Source organism: Marmota monax, unplaced genomic scaffold (genome assembly GCF_021218885.2).
Source record: "Marmota monax isolate L192 unplaced genomic scaffold, Marmota_monax_Labrador192_F-V1.1 WCK01_AAM20220418_F8-fsc00205, whole genome shotgun sequence".
Taxonomy (NCBI): Eukaryota; Metazoa; Chordata; class Mammalia; order Rodentia; family Sciuridae; genus Marmota; species Marmota monax.
Genome location: NW_026692417.1, coordinates 733,501 through 760,285, shown reverse-complemented (window position 1 = coordinate 760,285; position 26,785 = coordinate 733,501). Strand labels below are relative to the sequence as shown.

The 26,785-nt window shown below is 39.5% G+C and overlaps 6 protein-coding genes across 6 annotated transcripts; all 6 read right to left on the bottom strand.

Annotated features, from left to right (window-relative positions):
• Window positions 1-325: 325 nt before the first annotated feature.
• Window positions 326-1,181, bottom strand: LOC124091594 (keratin-associated protein 1-3-like). The gene has a single exon (XM_046442676.2). It carries the CDS (start codon window positions 1,112-1,114, stop codon window positions 650-652), a length of 465 nt encoding a protein of 154 aa, XP_046298632.1. The 5' UTR covers window positions 1,115-1,181; the 3' UTR covers window positions 326-649.
• A 4,761-nt stretch (window positions 1,182-5,942) lies between these two features.
• Window positions 5,943-6,886, bottom strand: LOC124091593 (keratin-associated protein 1-3-like). Its single transcript, XM_046442675.2, has one exon. It carries the CDS (start codon window positions 6,846-6,848, stop codon window positions 6,354-6,356), a length of 495 nt encoding a protein of 164 aa, XP_046298631.1. The 5' UTR covers window positions 6,849-6,886; the 3' UTR covers window positions 5,943-6,353.
• A 5,866-nt stretch (window positions 6,887-12,752) lies between these two features.
• On the bottom strand, window positions 12,753-13,658 carry LOC124091592 (keratin-associated protein 1-3-like). The gene has a single exon (XM_046442672.2). It carries the CDS (start codon window positions 13,580-13,582, stop codon window positions 13,073-13,075), a length of 510 nt encoding a protein of 169 aa, XP_046298628.1. The 5' UTR covers window positions 13,583-13,658; the 3' UTR covers window positions 12,753-13,072.
• A 2,192-nt stretch (window positions 13,659-15,850) lies between these two features.
• Window positions 15,851-17,505, bottom strand: LOC124091596 (keratin-associated protein 2-1). The gene has a single exon (XM_058578731.1). The coding sequence runs from the start codon at window positions 17,439-17,441 to the stop codon at window positions 16,839-16,841; it is 603 nt and encodes a 200-aa protein (XP_058434714.1). The 5' UTR covers window positions 17,442-17,505; the 3' UTR covers window positions 15,851-16,838.
• Window positions 17,506-21,174: 3,669 nt separating this feature from the next.
• LOC124091595 (keratin-associated protein 2-1-like) lies at window positions 21,175-22,618 on the bottom strand. Its single transcript, XM_058578733.1, has one exon. It carries the CDS (start codon window positions 22,542-22,544, stop codon window positions 22,152-22,154), a length of 393 nt encoding a protein of 130 aa, XP_058434716.1. The 5' UTR covers window positions 22,545-22,618; the 3' UTR covers window positions 21,175-22,151.
• A 2,556-nt stretch (window positions 22,619-25,174) lies between these two features.
• On the bottom strand, window positions 25,175-26,186 carry LOC124091688 (keratin-associated protein 2-3-like). The gene has a single exon (XM_046442876.2). It carries the CDS (start codon window positions 26,027-26,029, stop codon window positions 25,595-25,597), a length of 435 nt encoding a protein of 144 aa, XP_046298832.1. The 5' UTR covers window positions 26,030-26,186; the 3' UTR covers window positions 25,175-25,594.
• Between the last annotated feature and the right edge of the window lie 599 nt (window positions 26,187-26,785).

Genomic DNA, 26,785 nt, shown 5'->3' with positions numbered 1-26,785 from the left:
CATTAGAGAGATTAGATATCTAGGTAGGAACTCAAAAGCTTTGATCAACCCGAAAATTTCAGTGGAAAGTGGCTCTCTTGGTCTAGACCCAATCTTGGTAGAGTACAGCATGAAAAAATTTGAATAACTATGAAGAGTAATGAATGGAAAATTTTAGTAATAGATGGATTTAAGCATAATTTAACTTGCATTTAATATTTCTAGCTTAGCCTATATGTTTATCCCCAAGGATTATTATTGGAATGCAAAAGGAGAGTGGTCTCCTTGAATTCCAGTTGTAGGTGAACATGCTTAAAGGTAGAAGAAGGACATAAGTCTGTTTGCTTTGGACATTATAACGTTTTATTAGAAGTCACAGTGGAAAGCAGGTCTGAAGATGTGTGGGGATAGAGAAATGGGGAGGAGTGCTGAGGTGTTGTTGGATGAGGAGCTTCCCCATTCTGGAGACCTGTTCAAGCCAGGCAGGGTCTCCAGTGCATGATGATCCATATGTGGTTTCCTTAGGGGTCCTGACCAAGAGTTCCATTATTTAGGAGTAGCTTAGCAACATCATGATACTTAGCATCCAACAAATGGTATACTTCTTCAGAGAAGAACATAGTTTTCCCTTGTTTCCCCTTCCATTTTTAAGTAATCAGCAGGTTGGCTCTTAACAGGTGGGCTCACAGCAGGAGGGTGGTGGGCAGCTGGAGCAGCAGCAGGCTGGGCGGCAGCAGGACTGTCCACAGTAGGATGGGCGGCAGCAGGAGGCCTGGGCATGGTGCAGCTGGCAGCAGGTGGGGGGTGTGCAGCTCGCCACGCAGCAGGGTGGCAGGCAGGTGCCCTCCACGCGGCAGTCTGGGCGGCACCACCTGATGCGGTAACTCATGGCTCCACCCTGGCCACCTCCAATTCCACTCCCAGAGCCACAGCCGGAGCCACAGCAGCTGGTCTGGCAGCAGCTGGGTTGGCTGCAGCTGGTCTGGCAGCAGCTGGGCTGGGAGCAGCTATCCTGGCAGCTGCTGGGCTGGCAGCAGCCGGTCTGGCAGCAGTTGGGGCGGCAGCAGCTGGCGCCACAGTTCCCACTGGTGGAGCAGCTGGGGAATCCGCAGAAGCTGGTGGAGCAGCAGGCCATGGTGTCAGGAGTCTGTCTGAGAGCTAAATTGCTAAGTGATTTTTCTGAGTTTTGGTTGTACCTACCTTCTAAACCCAGCCTTTTATATAGTCCCCTGAGCTACATGTTTACCTAACGTTTAGCATCTTTTCTTGTTGCCAATTGAATTGTCAGTGTTTGATTGGCTCATGCTTGAGTTGTTTAGAAAATTATAAATAGCATTTCAATTGTCCGATCTGGGCAATGTTCAATTAAGTCTCATTATGTGTCTTTTTTGCCCTCTAAACTAAGAGAAGGTGCTTCATGGAAGCCAATCCCAGCAGCACCTCCTTATGTAATTCACATGGCAGACTAGACTTGGGGCACACACTGCCCTGGCTCACTTTGTCATACCTGTCCTTCTATAACCTTTAGACACAGTTTATCTGAACTGAAAATTTCTTCCTAAGTTGACATTCAATCCTGATTATGACTTCATCAACAAATTGTTCAGATTCGAAAAGACAAATGATATTATTGCCATCAAAACATGAGCAATCTCTTAATTCATCAGCATCCAAACCAAGTTTGCCTTTCTGTGATCAGCTGCAAGTTACAGGGTCCTAGAACTGTATTTTTGTATTCTTGCCTTCAGTCACCAATGCGCATATTACCAACTGAAGCCTTTAATGACTTTTACCTGAAAATTGTTTACTGGTTGTTCAATTAAAAATATATGCCACATGCTAATGATAGATACATATTGAAACAAGTCAAACTTTACAGATTAAAGACAAATTAATATTATTTCCCCCACCCCACACAACACCTTTTCCAAAACTAATACACCAAGATAATCAATATTGGCACTTGGTTGTATATTCTTTAACACCTTTACCTCTGCTTCTGCAATACACGTATGCACATACACACAAACATCTTCTATTTCAGTGAAGTTTGGGTCTAATACACATTTAAATTAGAAAATTTTAAAAACTATCCATAGTGAAAATCTTTTGACCATTTATCTGACAGTTTATTTCTGAGTACTCTATTGCACTGGTCCATATGTATGTCTTTATGTAGTTCTACAATGTTTTAATCACTGCAGCTTTATAATAAATTTTAAAATCAGGAAGTGTGAGACTAACCTTATTCTTCTTTTTCAAGACTGTTTTTAGTATTTTGGATCCCTCATGATTATATATGAATTTTTAATATTCTATTTGTGCAAATCACCACTGATATTTTTTTAAAAATATTTTTTAGTTATACATGGATATAATATCTTTATTTTGTTTATTTATTTTTATGTGGTGCTGAGAGTGGAACCCAGTGCCTCACATATACGAGGTAAGTGCTCTGCCACTGAGACACAACTCCAGCCCACCACTGAGATTTTGATAGAGATTTCATTATGTCTGTAGATTTCGTTGATATTTTTATCTTAACAATATTGTCTTCCAATCAATGAACAGGGAAATCTTTCATTTGCATCTTTTGAAATTTATTTCAGTTAATATTTTGCAGTTTCTGGTGTACAATTATTTCTCCTGGGTTAATTTATTCCTAAGTGTTTTATTTTTTTTGATGCTATTATAAATGGAATTGCTTTCTTACTTTCCTTTTCAGATTGTTCATTGCTAATGTATAGAAATTCAAATGATATTTTGTGTGCTGATTTTGTATTTGTAACTTTGCTAAATTCACTTATTGGTTGTAGTGTGCGTGTATAAAATCTTTAGGGATTTCTACATCAAGGATTATATTGTCTCTGAACAGAGATAATTTGCTTTTTTTCCTTTTCAATTGCTTTGGCTGGAACACCCTGGACTCTTATAAATCAAATGGATAAAAGTTGGCATTCTTATCTTGTTCCTAATCTTAGGGGAAAGAAGGGTTTTAGTCTTTCATTGTTGAGTATAAGGGAAGTATATTATTTTCATATGTGGCACTTATTATATTGAGTAGTTTGCTTCTATTCTTAGTTTATTGAATGTTTTTTAAATTATGAAAGGGATTTGAATTTTTTCAAATGCTTCCTTTGATTGTGTATTCTCTCTTTAATTCTGTTAAAGCAGTGTGTTACATTGATTGATTTGTGTATGTTGAACCATTTTTGCATTCTAGGATAAAGTCCTATTTGGTAGTGATTTTTCAATCCTTCTAATGTGACATTGAACATTGTTTGTTAATACTAAGTTAATGCTTTTTCTATGATTATTCATAAGGGATTTTTTTTTCCTTAGAGTGTACTTAACTTGACTTTGGTATAGTAAGGCTGATTTAACAGAATGACTTTGGAAGTGTTCTCTCCTCTTCAATTTTTTGGAGGATTTTGAGGATTGGTGTTAATTTTTCTTTGGTAGAATTCAACAGTGAATAAATCTGGTTCTTGGATTTTCTTTCTTGGGAAGTTTTGATTACTGATTCAATCTCCTTGTTAGTTATAGGTCTGTCCAGATTTTCTCCTTTTTTCATGGTAGGTTGTGTTTTTCTAAGAATTCATATATAGATTTGTGGACCTATGGATAAGATTTATCTATGTTATTCAAATTCTTAATATATCCTATACTTGTAACTCATTTTAATAGCTATACAATTTTCCAGAGGCTGATCATACCAGAATTTATTGAATCATTCCCCAACCAATAAGACCTCAATCATTTTTAGTTGGTGAGTTTGAATTTTAAAATAATAATAGAATTTGAAGCTGAAAGAGACATTAAATGGGCCAAGCTTTAGGTGATTAGGGGACTGAGATCTTCACTGAGAAATCATTTAATTCAACTAAGTGAACTTTGCAAACTGGTTCTACAACTATGTGACTGTGTGAGCCCAGAAAAGTCACTTAATCTCTCTGAACAATGATTTACTCATCTATAAAATGAGATGATCTCTCAGACGCCTTCCAGAGCTAAAAATGTGTAATTGTTCTACTAAGTCATCCATTCCTTAAGGGCATGATCCCTAAGGCCATGTCAGATTCACCTTGGTTGTCTACATGGTGCCTCTATACTACCTTGCTTGTAGATGCTCAATAATTGCTTGTGGAATGCAGACTGAAGGAATGATTAGCAGTTCATGGTCCTGATGAAAAGCTGAATTTGCATTTTACCAAAGTCACTTGTAATTTTACTTTATTTATTTTTTCTCAGCAAGAGCTATTTAGGTTGTAATATTGAAAAGTGGTCAGTAGTTAGAATCAAGGGGGAAAGAGGATAGAATGTGTCTCTGCTACTGTTTTGTCATTCAGAGGTTTTTCTTTGGATTGGATGATTCTTTGACTATTTGTTACCTTTGTTTATGCTTTCTAATTTTCCAGTTCTCATTAACATTGAAATGAATGAAGTGTTGTGAATTTAAACAAAGTGCTATTCTTTATACATATATAAAAAAAATACTTTCAGTACCCTCTAGTTTAAGTCCAGGGAACTGTGAATTAATCCTGAACCTTGTCTGAAAAACTATCTAAACACATGAAGCATTTCCTGACACTTAGGTTGGAAAGTGTATAAATATGTTGTGTATGTGTATGATATACAAATGTGTTTATATATAATAAATATGCATATATGTGTATATATGTGCATATATACATATATACATAATATATATTTTTTATATACATATATACATAATATATATTATGTATATATGTATATATATAATATTATATATATTATGTATTATACAATACATAATATATATATATATATATATATATATATATATATATATATATATTATTCTCACTTTCTGTTTAGGAAATGGGAAAAAATTTTTGGAGTAAAATACTCCATCTCATTGGGACTGTATTTTTTTCAGTTTTCTCCTCCTTATATTTCTCTTGCTCTAACTTGTGAGATTCCATACAAACAGAAAAATGTGCTTTATTAGCACATATTACCACTGTTTGAAGATGGTCTGAAATTTCATCCCTCTTGCAGTGGCTCCACAGAAAATTAAGCTTCATTTTCTTAACTAAGCTTCTCCAGAAATCTTCACCATAATTGATCTTAGGACTATCAGCAGAAGAGTCTCTATAGAAGAGTTCAATAAGGTAAACTTTCTATTTCCTGTTGCTCTATCTTACTTGGCCTCTGGCCTGGAAGAGATCAGCACTCCAGGTGCTGAACGCCCCTTTACTAGTTTTTCACAAACATTTATCCGGTATTGTAGTTTGTAGAAGTGTGTTTGCAAATGCAAAGTGTGATTAAAAAAAAAAAAAAGACAGGTCTCTGGCCTTGAGCTGGAGCTTCACAGAGATGTTTACTTTTCTAAGATAAAAGAAAAAAATTACTAATTGGGTAACTGCATGGTAACAACTGGCAGGAGGAGAGAAGAAAGGTTGACTTGCCCAGAACAGTGAAAGAAAAAGCTGCTTTGGGGTGAAGTTCTGCAGACTGTGAACTTCTGAGCCCCTCCTCTTACACGCTGGGTATAAAGTTCTAAACTGCCTCTCCTCAGGGTGCAGAAGGATTGATTGGTTACAGTGAAAGCTTTGCCCTCTGAACCTGACTATAGCCAAGTAAGCCTACCTTTCAGTTTTCTATTTGGTGTCCTGCCTCGCCTGTCCCCTGCAACACTGTGATTGAAGAATAAGTCATGTTTAGGCTCTAGATTCTATACCTGTCTTATTTGTAAAAGCACTGTGAGAAGTCAATGTGTGGTGACAGAACCTAGGACATTTCCGAGACCCTAGGGTAATTGACTTTACTGTGTATTTTTATGGGGCTTAACATCCACCATACTTCATCACATTTCCTAACAAGAAGAATAGTGTGGGATAAAAAAACAGATTGAAATCTTCCATGTGACTTTGTGTGAAATATCTATCACAAACACAATAAAGAAAAGAGATTTTTGCTGCACCATTAGATATAATTTATTAGATATTGGCATATTCTTCTTCTTCCATAAGAGGAACAATTTGCAGGATGGTGAAGTAGCAGAGGGGAAAGTATCTGAGAAGAAGAGATAGTTCTTCCATGGGCTCTTCCTCAATGAGCTTCGGAGAGTGTGGTCAAATATCTGCAGAAGATCACAAATGGTTTTCCCATTTCTTCAGTCAAATCTGTGTTTTCCTCAGAGGAGAGATCAAAGTCTTTCTGGAGTGAAAACATAGTTCTGTGAGTCCCAACTATTTGGTAACCCCCATAACAAAAGCCAAATAAAGGGTCAAGGATTTGTTAGTGTTCCAGGAGTGGTTGAAGAGATAATTAGTTCCTGGCCTGAGTGCAAACTTGAAACTTCAAGTTGAGAATCAGCAGGCCTGCTCTTAACAGGTGGGCTCACAGCAGGAGGGTGGTGGGCAGCTGGAGCAGCAGCAGGCTGGGCGGCAGCAGGACTGTCCACAGTAGGATGGGCGGCAGCAGGAGGCCTGGGCATGGTGCAGCTGGCAGCAGGTGGGGGGTGTGCAGCTCGCCACGCAGCAGGGTGGCAGGAAGGTGCCCTCCACGCGGCAGTCTGGGCGGCACCACCTGATGCGGCAGCTCAGGGCTCCACCCTGGCCACCTCCAATTCCACTCCCAGAGCCACAGCCGGAGCCACAGCAGCTGGTCTGGCAGCAGCTGGGCTGGCAGCAGCTGGGCTGGGAGCAGCTGGGTTGGCAGCAGCTGGGCTGGCAGCAGCTGGGCTGGGAGCAGCTATCCTGGCAGCCGCTGGGCTGGCAGCAGCCGGTCTGGCAGCAGTTGGGGCGGCAGCAGCTGGCGCCACAGTTCCCACTGGTGGAGCAGCTGGGGAATCCGCAGAAGCTGGTGGAGCAGCAGGCCATGGTGTCAGGGGTTGGCTGGAGGATTGTGTTGCTTAGAGAAGTTCTTGAATTTTAGCAGTGACTGCCACATGGGACCTTTTATAATCCTTGGTCAGCTTCTCTTTTCCTTATTCCCAAAGTCTTTTCCTTGTTTGTGTTTAGATAATTTGCCTCTGAATGCTAATTGTCCTGTTCCTGAGTTATTTGGTCAACCTTCTTAAAGCCTTTAAAAGTTGATTTTATTTGGCTTTCAATTAGGGTTCTGTATCATGGTGCAGTAGTCACTAGCGTTCGTTGAGAGCATACCCCTAATCCCTCATGTTTGTTAAAATTTTTCCATTGCCCAAAGGATAATTGACTAATGCTGCTCACCTTTAAGGAGTGTCAATATTACTCAAGTTTGACCCTTATAACTGGATACTGGGGTCTCCCATGGGAGTTCAATTCCTAGCCGATGGCCCCCAATGTTAATGGCTGCTCCTTCTCTTTCTCATCTTCACTTTAGCTGTGAAGCAAGACTAGATTAAACTGGTCAGAAAAGGGATGCTTTCTTTCATACTGGGAAATGTGAATGGGTTGTCATTTGTAACATTTTGGGAGTGCTTGTTATAATACCTCAATGTTCCAAATACCTTATATGTATCAATTCACTTAATTTTCTCAGCAATCTTATGGGGTGGGTATCACTGCTACTCTGATGATCCAGGTGAGGAAAATGAGCCACAGACAGATTTAATTAACAGGTCCAAGGCCACACCAAGGTCACAATGTGAAGCTGGAATCTGACCCTCCACTCTCTGACTCCAGACTAAATTGTGAACCGCAGTAGCTAGTTCCCATTCTTCCCCGCTCAAGTAAGCAGTTGTTCTAAGGAAAATCGAAGGGGGGAACCCAGATGTGAAAACTTGCCCTCTTTCTTCCAGACATTTTTGAGAGTGAAGAGGTATTAGCTTAGCATAAATAATAACAATGTTAATTAGAGACTTTGCTAGAGATTTTGTTTATTTTTTAATAGCTTCATGAACATGTGCCAAAAGTGTGAACTTAATTGTGACTGTGCCCAATCTTTTATCTCAGGATATTCTATAAATTTAAATGGTTTTAGTTGCATAAAGTTATATTCAATATATTTACAATGGAGTATGTGTCAGTTGTTTGTTAGAACTACAGTATGCGGGTCGTTGTAGATGTTAGAGACTAGTCTACCTTCATCTGTTGCCACATTCAAATCATATAATTTTTCCAGCCCATTAAAGATGAAGGTTTCATTAGGGTGAAGTGAAAGGTGACCAGGCCTCCATGGAGCATGGGCTGTACTGCAGAGAAAGGGAAGTTCAAATGCCAGCCAGGGGCTTTGAACCAGAATACCGAGTGCTGTTCTGTTTGTCCAAAAATGAAGGTTTTGAGCAGAGGTCATAAACTATTCCCAAGTCAGAATTAAGACATATTTGAAAATCCCGCATCCTATTTGAAATAGAAGATCATGTTCCTTGTGAATTTCTGGCTGCTTCTTAAGTTTCTTTGACGTGCTATTCTTTCCTTGGATGCTTAAAATGCGCTTTAAGTCATTGTCACACTTGTAGGAGCTATTGAATTTATATCTATACTTGGCAGAATCTTTGATATTCAAGAAGATTTCACCAGCTCTATGAAGATGATAAAAAAACCCAGAAGAAGGGGGTTGGAAGGGGAGTGGAGAGGGACAGGAAAGGGGAGGATCAGTGGAATGAGTTTGACCAAATTACACTGTGTGCCTGTACCACAGTGAATTCCACCTTTATAAACCCTATAAAGTACCAGTTTATAAAGATAATTATATAGGGGGAAGGCCAAAGAAGTAGAGAAGGGGAAATAGGGAGGGGAAGAACAGGAGGGAGGGAGAAGGTACTAGGGACTAAAATGGAACAAATTATATTCCGTGCATGTATGGTTATATCGGAATGAACCCCACAATTATGTATAGCTATAATACACTAATAAAAAAATCTTTGCTTGCAAAAAGTTTAGATATTTGAGGAGTTGAAATACTTTATTGATAATAGCACTGTAGACAGTAAGTGTTGCACTTCGGATTTCAATTTCTGGGCTTTTCCGCCACGGTAATGCTTTCAACATCTTCTTCAATTTAACTCAGTTTCCATGTTCTGATTTTGAATTGCCCTTAGGGAATTATTATGTTTTTCTTTTTTAGTACCAGGGATTGAACCCAGGGGCACTTAACCACCGAGCCACATTCCTAGCCATTTTTACTTTTTTTATTTAGAGACATGGTCTTGCTAAATTACTTAGGGCCTTGCTAAGTTACAGAGCCTGGCTTGGAAGTCCCAATCCTCCTGCCTCAGCCTCCTGAGCCACTGGCATTACAGTGAGAATTCTATTCCTCAGCAACAGAATGAAAACTAATCTGATCATTCCCTTACTTCCCCTCAATCAATCAAGAAAATGAGAATTAACTGGCATCTTTTCTTCTACCACTTGAACCCATGTCTTCTTGATTGGGTCCACGGAAATAGAGGAACAGGTCACAAGCATTCATGGTGTTACAACTCTATTGTTTTTTGGGGGGGTAACATGCCAGTACCTTGACATAAAAGATTTTTAAAAATTACTGTGCTTATTCTCTTTGGTTTCATTACTTCTTTCAGGTTGAGAGGGCTCAGGCCATTCCAGTACCATAAGAAGAAACGACATGTTTGGGGCTGCTATTTTTGACCATTTGACCTCTATTTAGGAGAGACACTAATGTTTTGAGTTGTCTTTTCTTTGTGTCTTTCTTTATGTCAGCTTGGGAGCCTGAGGCAAAAGGACTGCCGGTTCCAAGTCAGTCTCAGCAACTTAGGGAAGCCCTTAGCAACTTACTGGGACCTTGTCTCAAAATAAAAAATAAAAAGGGCTGGGGATGTAGCTCAGTGTTTAAGTGCCCTGGTTCAATCTGTGATGCCGCAGTCTGGCTGGGCACAAATCACCAGCCACTGAAGCAGGAACAAACTTTATTTTTAAACTGCAGGAAAACACTTCACACAGCTCCCAGGGAATCCTCCCGAATGCACGAGGCTTGTCCAGGAACCCCCAGCCGGAAATATCTCTCCCGGAAATCCCTCCTCCTGCACTTCCCCAACCAATGGGAACTCTCGGGGAATCCCCGGAAATCCCCACGAGAACTCCAAAATAGTGCGAGAACTCAAAAGTTGCGGCAGAGGCCGATAGTAATGCCTCGCCTGTCAATCAATCCTGTTGGCAAAATGCCAGGGGCCATACAGACTCGGCCGTGGCTCTCAGCACTGTGATGCCAAACCCAAAAGGTAACAAAACAAATAAAAAAAGAAGTTAGGAATAATGTTTTCTAGTTACAAATTTTAGGGGTTCTTCCAAATCCTTGCCTTCCATTTTACTAGTTTTCTAATCCAGTTGCATCTGCCTCACTTAGACTTCCAAGGAATAAGATCTGGGAATGCATCAACCAAGGGAGCACACCAAGGGCATCCTTGCTCCTGTTCTGGTGACCTGGACTGGACAGCAAATAAACTTCAAGTATCTCCTCTCACCTACAATTTTTTATTCCAAACCAAGTATTAGAATCTTTCTCAGTTCACCTGGATGCCAACCCAGCTCTTTTTGGTGCTTCTGAGCTAAAGCCCTTCTAAGTGAAAGGTACATCAATACTAAACCTTTTTATCCTAATGAGAGACAAGAAATCTGTGTATGAGGGGAATTGAATGTTGACTGTGCTATAGAGCCACTAAGTGCAGAAATGCAGGCTGTGCCCTGATGTGGGGTTCTGTCCATTCTGAGGAAGGAGCACATTGTTCTTCATACCAAGATGCTGTAGGCTCCATAAGCTGCATGCCCAGGTATGACGTGGCACCTTCATACCTTCATACTAGATAAAAGTGGCACCTTTATCTAGTTCTAGTAAAATTGTATGAGTGGAGGTCACATTCCTTCAGTTACTGTAAATTGAGGTGAAATTCACATAACATCAATTAATCATGTTGAAGTACATAATTGAGTGACATTCAGTGCCTTAATCTACAACCACCACCTCTCCAGTTTTAAAACTTTTTCATCATCCCAGAAGAATACCCCATGATCTTTAAAGTAATCACCTCCCATGTCCCTTGACTCCCAGTGGTGGCTCGCCATGTTGATTTTATGACCAAAGATTGTATCCTATGGAATGGGAACATTGTGTATCTTTTATTTTATCTTTACCTTATTTCAGAACACTTTCTGGAAATTAGAAAAAGAGTGATATCGACAGTACATGGTCCAACATCATATTTTCTGTTTCATAATACATGAGAGGATTGCATACATATTGTGAAAATATCAGTTGGTACTCCCTCTCATCATTTTCCAAAGCATGCTTGGAATAGCATTAGAGAGACAGGATATTAACAAGCAAAATATGAGCAGAGGATTTCTTGGCTAAATCAATTTGAGAATGATGGCTATAGAGATTTCTTTATTGCAGGTCACCTCAGTCCCTTTAATGACACTTGGTTTTCTAAAGTGCTACATATGTATATATTAAACATATTATGTATATATTATTATATTACATATATTATATATGTATTGTATGTGTTAAATGTATTAATACTTATAAATTTATATTAAATATGTATTAATGTATTAAATATATATAAAACTTTATAATATGGTATACATTAAATACCATATAGTCTAATATGCTTTGTGTATATTAAATATATATAATATATAGTTTAATGTGCTTTATAGACCTCAAAGATGGTGATGAAGCATGGAATATTGTTTGATCATTCAACATTTTTTCCCCCTTGGGACATCTGAAGGGATTGACGGTATGGCACTTGTTTAGGAAGTTATCTATTTGTGTATGAACATGCTAAGTTGAAATAAGTCAGACTCAGAAAAACAAGTGTCATGTGTTTCCTCTCATTTGGAATCTATAAGGAAAAAGAAAAAGAAAAGAGATGACGTGAAAGCAGAAGGGCGACCACTCGGGTAGAGAAAGGGGTGAGAGAGAGAATTCATGGAGGTCACGGGAAGTCCAACTGATTGAATTATGATATATATATATACATACACACACACACACACACATATATATATGTACAAATATGCCACAATGAGACTCATTAGTCTGTATAATTAATATATACCCATAAGAGATAAAAAATAAAAAAGAAGTGGTTGTCCTGGTAAGTGGAGTGACTTGCCCAAGAAGTCATGAATTGAACTGGGGGCAGGGACAGCACACCTGTAATCCCAGCTACTCAGGAGGCTGAGGCAGGATGATAAAAAGTTCAAGGCCAGCCTGGACACTTTTGCAAGACTCTTTCTCAAAATAAAGCTTAAAAAAGATATAGCAGTGGTATAGTGTCCCTGGGTCTAATCCCCAGTACCAAAACGAATGAACAACAAAGAAAGAGGAAGCCATGGATTGTTAGTTACAAAGCTGGGACTAGAAATCAGGACGCCTCTACATCTTATGGTGATGTTTTACAACCTTGTGTTTATGATCTTCCCCAGTTTGCATTTGCTTTTGTATACCTTTGATGTTGAAAGAGTTATACACCAACTCAAATGGATGCATGGATGGGTTTAGCAGCACCTCAAAAAGCTGAATCACAAGAACTTCCTTTTTCGCAAAACTGATCTTTTCTAATACTGAGCCCACCACTTTGTACATGTGAGGGCATTGGGAAACAGTTGCTGACTACTGTTGTGTTTTTATTTATTTATTTATTCTACATAAATGCATTGGGTTCTTTTAACTGTATACTTTGGCTGAAGAATATTGGGCCATTTACTAGCAAAACAAATTAAAACAAAAACCACTTTCAAAGATCGTTATGAAAAGAATAAAAATAAAGAAAAACTATAGAGCTTTGTAGAGATTTTGAAAAAACCCATATTTAACAGATTCCAAAGAAAATAAAGTTCTATCAACGACTCATCATTGAAAATATGGCTTTTATTAAATTCTAGTCCCAAGAAGCTGTTGAAACAATTTAAATGACATTTATAGTAAAATATCACACATCCCTTTTCAGATTGTAGGACTTCTGTTGATGCTAAGGTCTATGAGAAGTTTTTGATCTTCCACCGAGAATGAATCTACCTCCTAGGAAATCATGTACCTGTGTGACAAGGAGTTGTGAGCTGGGTTAAGGGTATTGGAATTCAGAAATTTGTTGGAACTCTTCTTTGGTTAGTTTGAAGTGCCATCTTCTTGATATTCTTCTCAGAAGGAAGTTTTAACAGGTGGGCTCACAGCAGGAGGGTGGTGGGCAGCTGTAGCAGCAGCAGGCTGGGCGGCAGCAGGACTGTCCACAGTAGGATGGGCGGCAGCAGGAGGCCTGGGCATGGTGCAGCTGGCAGCAGGTGGGGGGTGTGCAGCTCGCCACGCAGCAGGGTGGCAGGAAGGTGCCCTCCACGCGGCAGTCTGGGCGGCACCACCTGATGCGGTAACTCATGGCTCCACCCTGGCCACCTCCAATTCCACTCCCAGAGCCACAGCCGGAGCCACAGCAGCTATCCTGGCTGCAGCTGGTCTGGCAGCAGCTGGGTTGGCTGCAGCTGGTCTGGCAGCAGCTGGGTTGGCAGCAGCTGGTCTGGCAGCAGCTGGGCTGGGAGCAGCTATCCTGGCAGCCGCTGGGCTGGCAGCAGCCGGTCTGGCAGCAGTTGGGGCGGCAGCAGCTGGCGCCACAGTTCCCACTGGTGGAGCAGCTGGGGAATCCGCAGAAGCGGGTGGAGCAGCAGGCCATGGTGTCAGGGGTTGGCTGGAGGATTGTGTTGCAAAAGGATGTTTCTGAGTTATGGCTTCTTATTCCACCTCGGGCTTTTTATAAGCCTTAGCCAGTTCCTCCGTTTGTGACGGCATTTTTATCTTATTAGTCTTTAAACCAGTTTTTTTAAGGGCCCTCTGATTATTCAAATGCTGAGTTACTTTAAACATATCTCCAAATAGGTTTTTCCTGATTGCTCAGCTAATGCTCACTAAATGTGTTCGTCCTTGGTGGCAATGTTGATGTTTCATTTTCAAACAATGCCGTAATTCCCACTCAAGTCTCATGCTTGTGGTTGTGGCATCTGACAAGGTGACTCTTTACCTATACGATGTTGTGATTTTGAAATCATATTCACCAGAACTAAAATTTCCAGAAAAGAACTATTAATCAAGGAATGCCTTCATGTAAGGCCACTTAGATGAAGGCTATATTTATATTTTTAGATTGGTAAGATTATAGTCTCTACAATAAGCTAGGCAGAAACTCTGATAAACTCCACATTCATAGAAATTCATAGATCGCTCTAGATATTGCATCCTTTCAATTTCTGGGATCTCTCCTAAACTTCAGATAGTCATACTTGAGAAAACATCTATAACTCAAGAGGGTGGATGGAACAAAGCTATTCCGTTCCACTTTAATAAGAAATAGGATAAAATTCATATTCAATAACTGTGAAAAATCATAAAATATTTGTAGAGAAGTTTATTCAACTCCACAAAAGGTGAACATCATTGCTATATGGATTGTTTAGATGCATTTATTTCTCAAAGGCAGGATTTACTTTCAGTTTAGGTCACTTTATGTTACTACATATGTGTTTTATAAAATGATATTGGACCAAAGAGCATGACAATTGGACTTATGAAAAGGAAACAAAGAAAGAAAAAAGTTTTTTCTTTTCTTTTTTTCTAGATCACAACAGAAGACTGTTTAGGAAATGAATGATCAATTGTACTTAAATAGTTTATAAATTCAAAAGCTTTAGAATAAATTTCAGCTGCTTTATAGTTTCTTATAGTAGACTTTATTATTTGGTAACTGTTAAAAAAACAAAAAGGCAAATTTTAGCAAAAGTTTAAGCAACTCCTGGTAGTTGCCAAAAAAAAAAAAAAAAAAAAAAGAACATGGCTTTTCACTGTTTAGGGTTACATGAAAAAAAGTGTTGACCAAGAAAACATGTTGCTACCTGTGATACGTTTATTCTTTCCTTCCAATAATAAGTAGAAGCACACAGTTTTTATGAGATATCAGTTTGTATATTAAATAGAATTACAGTGGAATATGATTCATGCCAGTTCATATTATGGTAACCGTGTCAGTAGGTATGATTACATGTAATCATTGAATAGTGGAGGTTAAAGATAAATAAATCATCATTTCCAACCTCTTAATATTGTAGGTGTAGAAACTGACATCTGTTTTGTTTGGGGGAAGACCAGGGATTGAACTCAGGGGCACTTGACCACTGAGTCACATCCCCAGCCCCAGCCCTATTTTGTATTTTATTTAGAGACAGGGTCTCACTGAGCTGCTTAGTGCCTCACCATTGCTAAGGCTTTGAACTCATGATCTTCCTTCCTCAGCCTCCTGAGCCGCTGGGATTATAGGCATGTATCACCATGCCCAGCCTGACATCATTCTTAATATAAATAGCATATTTGTTTAATTTTACTGTTCACAGAGCACTAAGGATTTGCAAAGAAAACAAGATCTTATTTGTCTGTCTCATATCTTGCTCTAGTGCACAAATCAGTGTGGTATCAATAGGAAGCAATAATCAAGAAAATGTGTTAACCATATGGCATCAGAGTTCTAAATTGGAACACTGCTCTTGTGGTATTGACCACTTCTACTTTATTTTTTAGTTTATTCTAGAATACTATTGAGTCTGGGAATAAATACGTTTTGGAAAAGTTGAATGACTTTCTGCATTGCTACAGTCTGTAGCCAGAAGAATTGGGTATAAAATTCCTACCCACTCTTTCTTAGACCACTTCTTTTTTCTTTATACCACGCTGATTTCCAGTATTAATTAGCATTAGTAAAACTTCATGTCTCCTGCTTTTATTTTGAATATTTTAGAATAGCTCAAGAAGAGAAATATGGGATGATGGGAAGAATATATTGTGGAGCAGTGATTTTAAATTCATAGTAAATAAATGCAAATATGTTAAAATTCTTTGGTTTGCAGACCAGAAGAGTTTTCCTTAGAAATGCAACATATCACATTTGGTTCCCTAATCATTCCATGTTTCCTGTATCCAACTTAGTGAATATGCTTTCTGGGCTTCCAATCTGTCATATTCATCATGTGTTCTTAATCCACAGCCATCATCTTAATTCAGCTCTTATGTCACTTGCACCAGGGCAATAGCCTCCTGATTAGTTTCTGTATTTTTTTTTTAAATCTGTGGACTTGACCTCTGTCATTTTAAGGAGCTTCCATAGACTTCATACCATCATGTCAATTCCTGCCCCAAAGCTTTCAACAGCCCCTTAGTGTTTGCTTACCCACTCCTTTGACTAATATGTAAATCATACACATTTTTCAAATTTTTCTTATACTATCACTCTACATATATCCAGTGCTCCTAACCTGACTTTCCTCTGCACGACTCTATGGTACCTCCCTCTGTAATTTTGCCCATAGTTTTGGTGCCCTTCCTGGATGCCAGAACCTTAACTCATAGAAAACTCTAGCTTCTTTCAATCTTTCTTGTTCTCTCCAATCAACAGTGACTTATCTGGTGACACTGTGTAGTATATTTTACTTTTATTTTTTCATACGATACTCTTTTGTCAAATTATGGTGGATTTCACTCATCCCCATAGAAATGTTTTAAAGAGAGGGGAACATTTTTAGGTCAGTTTTAATGTCTCTGGTATACCATGCAGATGGTAGGCAACCAGCACAGTTTTCACTGAGTTGAAATTTAATGTAACATTTAGCATTAGTAAATAAAGCCAAAGCAGCATTTGTGAGGCCAAAGAAGTCAAGTTTATTAGAAAATAAGCATCCCCCAAGACCTTAGATCCAAGATGGAAATAAGGACATTACTTCTATTCAGAGACTTGAGATCATCCCAAGTCTTAAGAGATGAGCTCAGGTCTCCTTTCGCAGGCAGGTTGGTTTAGGGTCTTGGTGGCTCAGGTCAGGAGTTTGTTAGGTAGAGAAATGGAAATTCAAGTTTCAGAAGGTTGATTGCTTGCTCGGGAGTCAGCTCACTTCTTAGCAGCAGGGGTTGCAGCAGGAGGTCCTGCAGGTGGTGCGGCAGGGCGCAGGCTGGCAGCAGTGGGGGCGGCAGCAGGGCGCCTGCACACTGATGGGCTGGCAGCTGGTGGAGGCCCAGCAGCAGGGTCTGCAGACCACGGCCGTGCAGGACGTTGGGCAGCAGGTGATGGGGCGGCAGCAGCCTTCCTGCAGGCCACAGGGGTCGCAGCAGATGGGGCGGCCGGTGGGCTCACAGATGGGGCGCGTGTAGCGGGGCACACAGGTCACGGGGCGGCACACGGTGGTCTGGCAGGACACGGGGCGGCAGCAGCAGGGGTCGCGGCTGCAGCAGGGCTGGCAGCAGCCTCCACAGCTCTGGGAGGAGAAGGAGCCACAGCAGGAGCCGGTCATGGTGGAGTGTGGGCTGGAGTAGTGTTGAGGACTTGAGAGGAGTTGGAGGTTCTCAGGTGTGATGTCTTCTTCCTTCTCTGGGCCCTTTATATACCCTGGCCAGGTGCTGATGACCCTCTTGTTTGTCTTTTGACCAATTAAGTGGACATTTTTTTGACTAATGGTTCCTTGTGACATACTCATGATCTCATTGAAGAATTCTTGTTGCATCTCTAAATATGAATGTATTCACACGGTTCATCATGAAAACCTAACATTCATAGCCATTTGGGATGTGGCCACTCCCTTTTAATTGATAGATGATTGTGTATCTTTATGGGGAGCATAGTATGATGCTTTGGTACATTTTTACATTGTGTATTGATCAATCCAAAAGACAGGCTATTCATATCTCAGACATTCACCATTTCTTTGTGATGAGAAATTCAAAATCCTCTCTTCCAACTATTTTTAATCACATAATGCAATACTGTTAACTATATCTATCTTCAGTCGAATGGAGTACCAGAACTTAATTTTCTTCTCAGGCTGTGACTTTATACATTTTAACCAACATCTTTCCTTATCTCCCTCTCTTGATTGTTGCTTATTGTGAGGAGATAGGACCCAATGAAACCTGGATAAAATGGTCCCAAGGAACCTCATTTTATTAAAATAAATGGAATAGAGGAATACACAGAACATTGACTAGATACCTGTTCTCCAGCAGGTTATCTGAAAACACTTGCCTGTGAATCAGACAGGTGTTAGACACATGCTTCCATGCAATTCCTTGGGGATATATTTGTTTATCATTTTATATAGAAGAATATGTATAGGATGGGAGCTCCTATAAAGAAAAGCAAATGTTTATTTATTGAAATAAGAGATCTGAGACTTATGTATTTTTTTTTCTTTTCTTCAGTGTAGGCTATGTGTAGTTCTGGTTTTTCTGTCACAGGTATTGATTTTTATCTCCACAACATGACATTGTTTATTGATTTTTATCTCCACCATATGACATTTTTTTTTTATATTTGCCTTTTACAACATAAGAGTTATATCATGGGAAGGTTTTGCTTCCTACACCTTGACATGGGTGTTATGACTACCAAGTGACATTTTGGAGGTTTTCTCATCCTACTTTGCAAACATATTATACAATACACTATTGAGGGGAGGCAGGTGGGATATTGCCACCCAGTCATCCCGCTGTGGCCCTGCTTGAAATGTGATGGCCATACTTCTTTAGGAAACATCAGCAGGGGCAGTGTAAGGACTGCATGACAGGGCAATCTCTACTTTCCAGCTTGAACCTTCCTATTATTTGCCAGTAGCATCTGGATCACTTTAGGAGCATTTCCACCATTCAAAAGAATGTAGCTTGGGCCCCAGGATCTAAAGTTTCCCAAATGGAATTTCAGATTTTTTAAAGGAATGTAAATTGACTGAACACATTCCACAGTTGAGGAGACAGGGGAGGGAGAAATTAGGCAGTCTCATTGCTAATGACCTTTGACGCTCATGCTTCACATTCTTGCCTTCATTCATGAACTTTTTTTTTTTTAAATAGTAACCTAGATAAAAAGTTAGATATTCTATTCTTTTCAGGACACAATACCTCATAATCAATTTTCATGTTGCTCTGGAGTTTTTATGAATACCAACCCCCCCACCCCATGGGAGCCTCTTCAGACAACACATAAAGTTATCAGGGCTAATTTCTCTATTGCAAATACTTCTCATCTAATGTCGTTCCAAAGAGATTTTTCTTTCTCATGTATGAAGATCCACAAAGATCAAGAATCTGAGAGTCACTCAGTAAACTGTCCCAGTGTTTACTCCCTTAACACATTTTTCCCACCGCAGACCAAAATTCATTTTCAGGCAGAGAACATGTGGCTCATGTTCCCAGTGTCCACACTGTAGGGTTGAGGGAGGTGGGCATTGTGCTTTGACACTGGAGGCAAGTCAGCTGTTACTTTCTGAGGCCACTACAACCAGGCAACACTCATTTAAACCGTGCCACATGCTGGCATATAATAATGACCCAAGTACATGTCAGGATTGTCATGAGGATTAAATGAGCTAATACTTGCCAAGAACTAAGAAGTGACTGACAGTGTCTTATATTTATCAAATTAAAAAAGTAATTTAAAAGGTCACATCCTTTTTGTGCCTGATAAACTCTAAATTTTGCATTTAGAACAAAACCCAACGTGCTTAATATGGCACAAAAAATTCAAAATGATCAGTTGTCTTCTCAGTCACTATAGAAATACACATTCAATAAGATTATTCAGTGACAAGTTTCATGACTAGCACAAAGTAAAACTAAAATACCTGGAAGGCAGATATAGAGTTCTCTGTCAATCTCTGCTAAGTGGAATCAGGTTGTTATTTTGATAACAGGAAACACAGATATCAGAACCATGGATAGAATAATGAACTCTAGATAGGGCAGAGGCATGGGAGGGGAAGAGAGGGGGCAGGGGGTTAGCAAGGATGGTGGAATGTGATGGACATCATTATCCAAAGTACATGTATGAAGACACACATTGGTGTCAACATACTTTATATACAACTAGAGATATGAAAAATTGTGCTGCATATATGTAATAAGAATTGTAATACATTCTGCCGTCATTTAGTTTTTAAAAAATCAATTAAAAAATATATAAGTTTTACTGAAAACTCCACAGCCCAGCAATGCAGGGTGGCATCTTAGGGACAAAAATCTTTTTTTTTTTTTTTAAAGCAAAACAAATTTAGACAGGTTGCTGGTGGTGGTAGAAGATATTTTTGTCATAACAAATCATAGGGCTTTGTTAATTAACTATAATATTATGAATACATTTTAATGTGTGAAATGTTATCTTGTGTTTTAGATTTGAAGAAATTTTTGTCATAACAAATCCTAGGGCTTTTTAAAATCATTATATCCAACAACAACATTAAAATAAATTTTAATTTGAAAAATATCATCTAGTTTTCTGGATTCTTGGTTGCCTGTACAAATGGATAAAAACAATTGTATATTTAAGGTGAATAGTTAACAACTTTTATTTTTTTTATTTCTATTTTTTTATTATTAGTTTTTTTATTATTAGTTGTTAGCAACTTTTAAACAATACTTATTTGGGGGCACAACAATAGAGCATTGTGATTTCTATAGTGGAGATGATCATAAAATGATAAAAGATAAACTCAAGATTTAATAATTTGGTCACATTTTGAAGACATCAGAGAAGTCCACTACAAATAACATAGTGATATACCTTTCTGTTAAACAAAGAAAATTTGTTAGTAATACAAACAATAGCTGTCTAATTTATCTCCTTTAAGTCCATTTAGATTTTTATAGGTAAGTTTTTCAAAGTAAAACATAGTCAAGGGAAATGTTTAAATATTTTTCCCAAAATAGTTATAACTGTTAGGTAATATATTCCATTAAAAATAAAATATATGTGCATTTAAAAATTATATAATTAAGAAAAATCTAAAAAAGAAAATGAATACTATCATAAACTATGGTTAGATTTTGTTATATAATGCCACAGATTTTTTTTTTGGTAAGTACTGAGGATTAAACCTCAGCTGCTCTACTACTGAACTAAATTACCAGCCCTTTTTATTTTTTGAAACAGTGTCTCAATAAGTTGCCCTGGCTGGCTTCAAACTTATGATTCTCCTGTTTCAGCCTCCTGAATATCTGGGACTATAGGCATGTGCCACCACACCTGGCTGTTATAGGTAATTTTTCCTGCGTACACACATATAGACATGCAACAAAAATTTCCTTCACAATGTGGTTTTATACTTTATAGTTTGTTTATTTTTTCACTTAAATATATATGTGAGAAGCAATTGCATGATATTTCCTAATATGTTTATAATCTTCAACTGTTTTTTTACTATTTTTTATTTATAAAAATATTTTTATTTATATTATAACTATTTTTATTTAATTGCTTATATTATACATTATTTGTCATTTTTCTTATTTATATCTCATCTTTCCAAATAGACTATAACATCTTTGAAGCTGGGACACCATTTTATTCCTTTGTGTCCTCTCAGGGTGGTGAACTTAATGCCACATTCATAATAGATATTCAATAAACATGTGTAGATTGACATCCTTGATTCATTTTCTTGGAAAATACCACTAATGTGGAATTTCTGAACATAAAGGCAAATAGCCCCAGACAGCAAGTGCAGATATAGTATTCACAAGAGTCGGTGTTGTCAATAACATTCTCAAATCTCAAACACAAAAAAGGAGATTCTTTATCCAGGATAGCATTTACACTTGGGCACAAAGGAAAAAGAATGTCAAGATTCCTTCCTTCTCAAGCTACCAGGCCTTTGTGGTGTACCAACAGGGATCAGTTCAGTAAACAAACCCTCAGGCCAGAAATTAAGCGTCAACCCAGATTTGGCCTCCTAATGTCCTCCAATGGAGGACAATTCTCAGGTGGCTGATCCTAGAATACTGACTTCCAACTTCCTCGTCAGCTACAATGCTCTGTACTTGCCATGTACCATAATTATGAAACAAACAAACAAACAAACAAAAAACTACTTAGATTGTTTCAGAAAACAAATTAAGAAAATTATTCTGCATCGTGCCTTGAAAATCTCTGGATGATGACAATCTAGCAGAAGGAAGTATTACAAAGACCATGATTCTATGCTGAAAGTATTCAGTTTATTAGAAACAGACAACGTGATATAGGAGTTAGGTGAGGGTCCAAAGAGGACAGAGGAGTCTTCATCAGTAATTGGTCTGAGAAGTGTCTTCCGGACATAGCCAGAGCTAGTAGGAAAAGAGGAGGGATGGGCTTCTCAGGAAAATGCAGAGTGGTCTCTCACGATGCCCCAAAGGGCTATAGGATAGACCCACTCATCTCCCGAGGCTCCCTTAGTTATAATAGGCTCTCAGCAGCAGGGGTTGCAGCAGGAGGTCCTGCAGGTGGTGCGGCAGGGCGCAGGCTGGCAGCAGTGGGGGCGGCAGCAGGGCGCCTGCACACTGATGGGCTGGCAGCTGGTGGAGGCCCAGCAGCAGGGTCTGCAGACCACGGCCGTGCAGGACGTTGGGCAGCAGGTGATGGGGCGGCAGCAGCCTTCCTGCAGGCCACAGGGGTCGCAGCAGATGGGGCGGCCGGTGGGCTCACAGATGGGGCGCGTGTAGCGGGGCACACAGGTCACGGGGCGGCACACGGTGGTCTGGCAGGACACGGGGCGGCAGCAGCAGGGGTCGCGGCTGCAGCAGGGCTGGCAGTAGCCTCCACAGCTCTGGGAGGAGAAGGAGCCACAGCAGGAGCCGGTCATGGTGGAGTGTGGGCTGGAGTAGTGTTGAGGACTTGAGAGGAGTTGGAGGTTCTCAGGTGTGAGGACTTCTTCCTTCTCTGGGCCCTTTATATACCCTGGCCAGGTGCTCATGACCCCAGGGCACATGATCATTTCTTTGTTTTTGTGTATTTCTTCTGAATAAGTCCTCTAGACATCTTTTAGGTGTTTGGGTAGTCATAAAATTCTATTTGTTTCCCTTCTTTAATGGAGATTCATTATATTTTGCTATTTATAGTTCACATAGGAACTTAATGACCTTAACTTCAAAGTCTCCAATTATCTTTAGAATTTGATGATGCTTTTGCCCGTTGATGTTTGGATAGTACGAAGTAGCTGTCATACCCTTAGGGTTACTAACAGTGGAAGTTAATTAATTAAGTTTTGAGCATTCTTTTCTACTGCAAGCTTTCTGGGGAAACAAGTTGAGAATAATACTATAGAAATATTTTAAAAGCCAAGTTGTTTTTTGGGGTTTTTTCCCCCAGTAAGAGAAGAATTTTTCTATCTACTTTTGGAGCATTAGTCCTGTGTTATCAGTAGTTTCTGTCTTAGAAACATGCTCACTGATTTCTGGGCTTAAATCTTTCCAAAGCAAGGTGAATTTCTTTTTTTTCCCCCCAGGTTATCAAATGATAGATTCAATTTATTTATTGCATATTGGATATTCTGTCTTTCTTTGTTGTTGTTTTTTTTTCCTGTCAGTTTTGGAAAGTTGCATTTTTTTTTCAAGGAATTTGTTCATTTCATCCAAATTATCAAAAATATTTTTTGAGGTCTCAATGTGAATTTTATTATTTACAATCTTCATTGAATATCATTGAGTTTTAATTATGTTTCAAGCATCATGCTTCATGAAACACATGTGTTAGTTTATTCTTCATAACATTCCTTTGAGGCTGCATTATTTCCCATCTCAGGAATTACATAAGTGACTTGCATGTATCCAGTTAGTGTTTGAGCCCATGCTTATTCCAGAAATATCTGCAGGAACATTGTAAGCCCACAGAGCTGAATAGTAAGAGGTGGGAACCACATTCCCAGGTGTTAAGAAATATCTGATTTATTTAAGAATTTTAATAGTGTATTTATTTTAAAGCAATTGTTATTTGTGATATGACTAATTTTTAGAGTCATCTGAAAAGACTACGTGTTACTGATATCCTCAGGATTTGGAAGAATTATCTGCTGCTCAGCCCTCTAAAAATTCTAAAACACGCCCTAATGAGATAGTATAGTTGGGCATAATTAAATAGTCATGGGGCACTAATAGAAAAGCCATCAATATAATGCAAAAATCAAAGAACCTGAATTAATTCGGATGAAGGTTGCCATCTTCCAATGTGATAAAACGTCTGGGTAGTGACCCCAGGGGAAAGTGATCTCAGGCCCCATCTTGTCTATACCCAGTGTCTCCAATACCTCCTTGTGTGTGAGGCTTGAGCTCATTTCTGCTTACAAAACCAGCTATGATTTTCTATTGTTTCAAACTGTTAGGACTTGTAGGAAAATATTCCATGATCCACTCTGTAGACTTTACATCTTGATTTGCTTGGGTCTGACATTTTTTTCTGTACAGCTAGATCTGGGCTTGGAGGTTCAAGATTTTTCCTTCTTCAGAACCATGTTGCTTTCACAGTCCCTGACAGGCTTACTGGGACTTCTACCAGACACTGTGGTTGACCAGGGCATGGGGTTATCATGGAAAAAAATTCAATAATAATGATGAGTTTGGGAGAAAACAAAGCATTGTCTATCTGAGAAAGCACTCTAAGGTAAGGAGTCTCTAAAAGCTCAAGAAGGAAAAATCTGAGAGGAGGAAAACAAGTATAGTTAGAGAATTTTAAAAACGCTGATCAAGAACATGTAGAAAGAAATTTGATTTGTAAGCCTATCCATTGGTGAACTATTAGACCCTTAATAAAGAGAAAACGCCATACTAAAAATGTAAATATTTTGAGTATATGTATGTATGCACATTCCCCAAACTCTTTCAGATTAGATGTGGGGAACTCAAAACATCGATTTCAGGGGAACAATCTTGATTAGTCGTCTTTGCCAGGCTAAATGTGTCTAACTACAAAACCGTATCCAATATGGATTAATACCTGCACAGTGCTATTTTTTAAAGAGTAAAATGTATGTCAAGTTCATAGTCAGGATGGTTCCATCCAAAGCTATATTTGTCCCTCTTTTCTCAGCAGCAGCAATTTACTGGAAGCAGAGTTGGCCGTGGAGGTGCTGTGAGAGCCATGCAGAGAATGGGAGAGTGGGTGCTTCAGCGTAGGGCATTCAGGGGTCGGGGTTTCCGAGTACTATTTGACATCCATCACTGCACAATTTTCTATACTGGGGAAGCAAATGCAACTGTACCTTAACCTTCCTTCCCCTTATTATGTGTATAAATCATTTATGAGTCACATTCACGATCAGAGACCTGCTGTAGTCCCATGGTTTCCACAAAATTTGTTGTATTGGAAGATGGAGGTACAGCACATGAGATGATCTGAATTATTCGATTTACCATTACAGACCTTGCCCCTGAACTGTTCCTATGTTATAGCACATTTTTTTTTTTCTTTTTCAAAAGGAGCTTTTGAAGATTCAGAACAATAAAAACAAACATATTTGCTTCCCCAGAAATAAAATTTTATTTATTTTAAACCATGCAAAATTCACAGCATAAAAATAATATCCTGGAAAAAAAAATACCCCGTCTGAGACCCTTGAGATAGTGGAAAAAAGACGATGAGTCAGTGGGTTAGAGCTTCATTCCAGAGAAACTTTGATCTTTGTTTATGCATTTTTTAAAAATATCCAGGAATTCAAATGTTGACAGCTGAGATTTTTCCAAAGCTTGTGAAGAGGGCCAGGATTTGCTGCATAATTATGTAGGAAACTAGGCAGTTACTGTTGAGCTAGGGGTTGAAGAACAGATGGTTGGGAAGGCTGCATCTCTCCTCGGATCCTGCAGGAGTGGTGAGAGTTGGTGCATTTTTCTTCACACCTGTTGATGTTATGTGTTGGGCAGCTCAGCAGCAGGAGTTGCAGCAGGGGTTGCAGCAGGAGGTCCTGCAGATGGTGCGGCAGGGCGCAGGCTGGCAGCAGCGGGGGCGGCAGCAGGGCGCCTGCACACTGATGATCTGGCAGTTGGTGGAGGCCCAGCAGCAGGGTCTGCAGACCACAGCTGTGCAGGACGTTGGGCAGCAGGTGATGGGGCGGCAGCAGCCTTCCTGCAGGCCACAGGGGTCGCAGCAGATGGGGCGGCCGGTGGGCTCACAAATGGGGCGCGTGTAGCGGGGCACACAGGTCACAGGGCGGCACACGGTGGTCTGGCAGGACACGGGGCGGCAGCAGCAGGGGTCGCGGCAGCAGCAGGGGTCGCGGCTGCAGCAGGGCTGGCAGCAGCCTCCACAGCTCTGTGAGGAGAAGGAGCCACAGCAGGAGTCACAGCAAGAGCCGGTCATGGTGGAGTGGGGATTGGAGTGGAGCTGAGGACTTGAGAGGAGTTGGGTGTTCTCAGGTGTGATGTCTTCCTCCCACTTTGTGTCCTTTATATACCCTGGCCAGGTGCTGATGGCCCTCGGGATACAAGGACGTTTCCTGGAGTTGTGGTTGCCCACTGAAACAAGAACTCTGGATTCAGTTCCTGAAGCAGCAGTTCCAGCCTGGGGTAGGATGATTTCCTTTCCACCTGTCTGCCTTTTTCCTTGAAATGAATATTTAATGATTTGTATCATCAGAAAAATTGCTTAGCCATCAGCCAATCCTTCCAGACCAGGTCATGTGACTGGTTGAAAGTTTGAAGGACCTAGTGATGTCACACCACACTTTCCTCTTGTTCACCATCTGTGATGAGGCTGTTCATGAATCACAGGCCTGGTTTCTGGTTGACTCTGAGACAAGGGGCAATTTTCTAAAAGACAAAATGACTCATTAAAGAAGATGTGTATTTGTTCTCCTATGGGAAAAATGATCCTGTGTTTTTGTCAAGGAACATATTACTTCTCCTTGTTTATAAGGAAACAATCACCAAAAATACTAGTGTGATTTAAAAAACAAATAATGTGAGTAGGTCTCTAATTCATAATCAACTTATGTAAACAGTGCTAAACTCTTTCGGGGTAGAGAAAGAGAAATAGAAATAGAGTAAATTCTGAATAGTTTCCTATCATATACTAATCACAAATATTAAAAAGGCAATACAAAAGTAGATAAAGTAA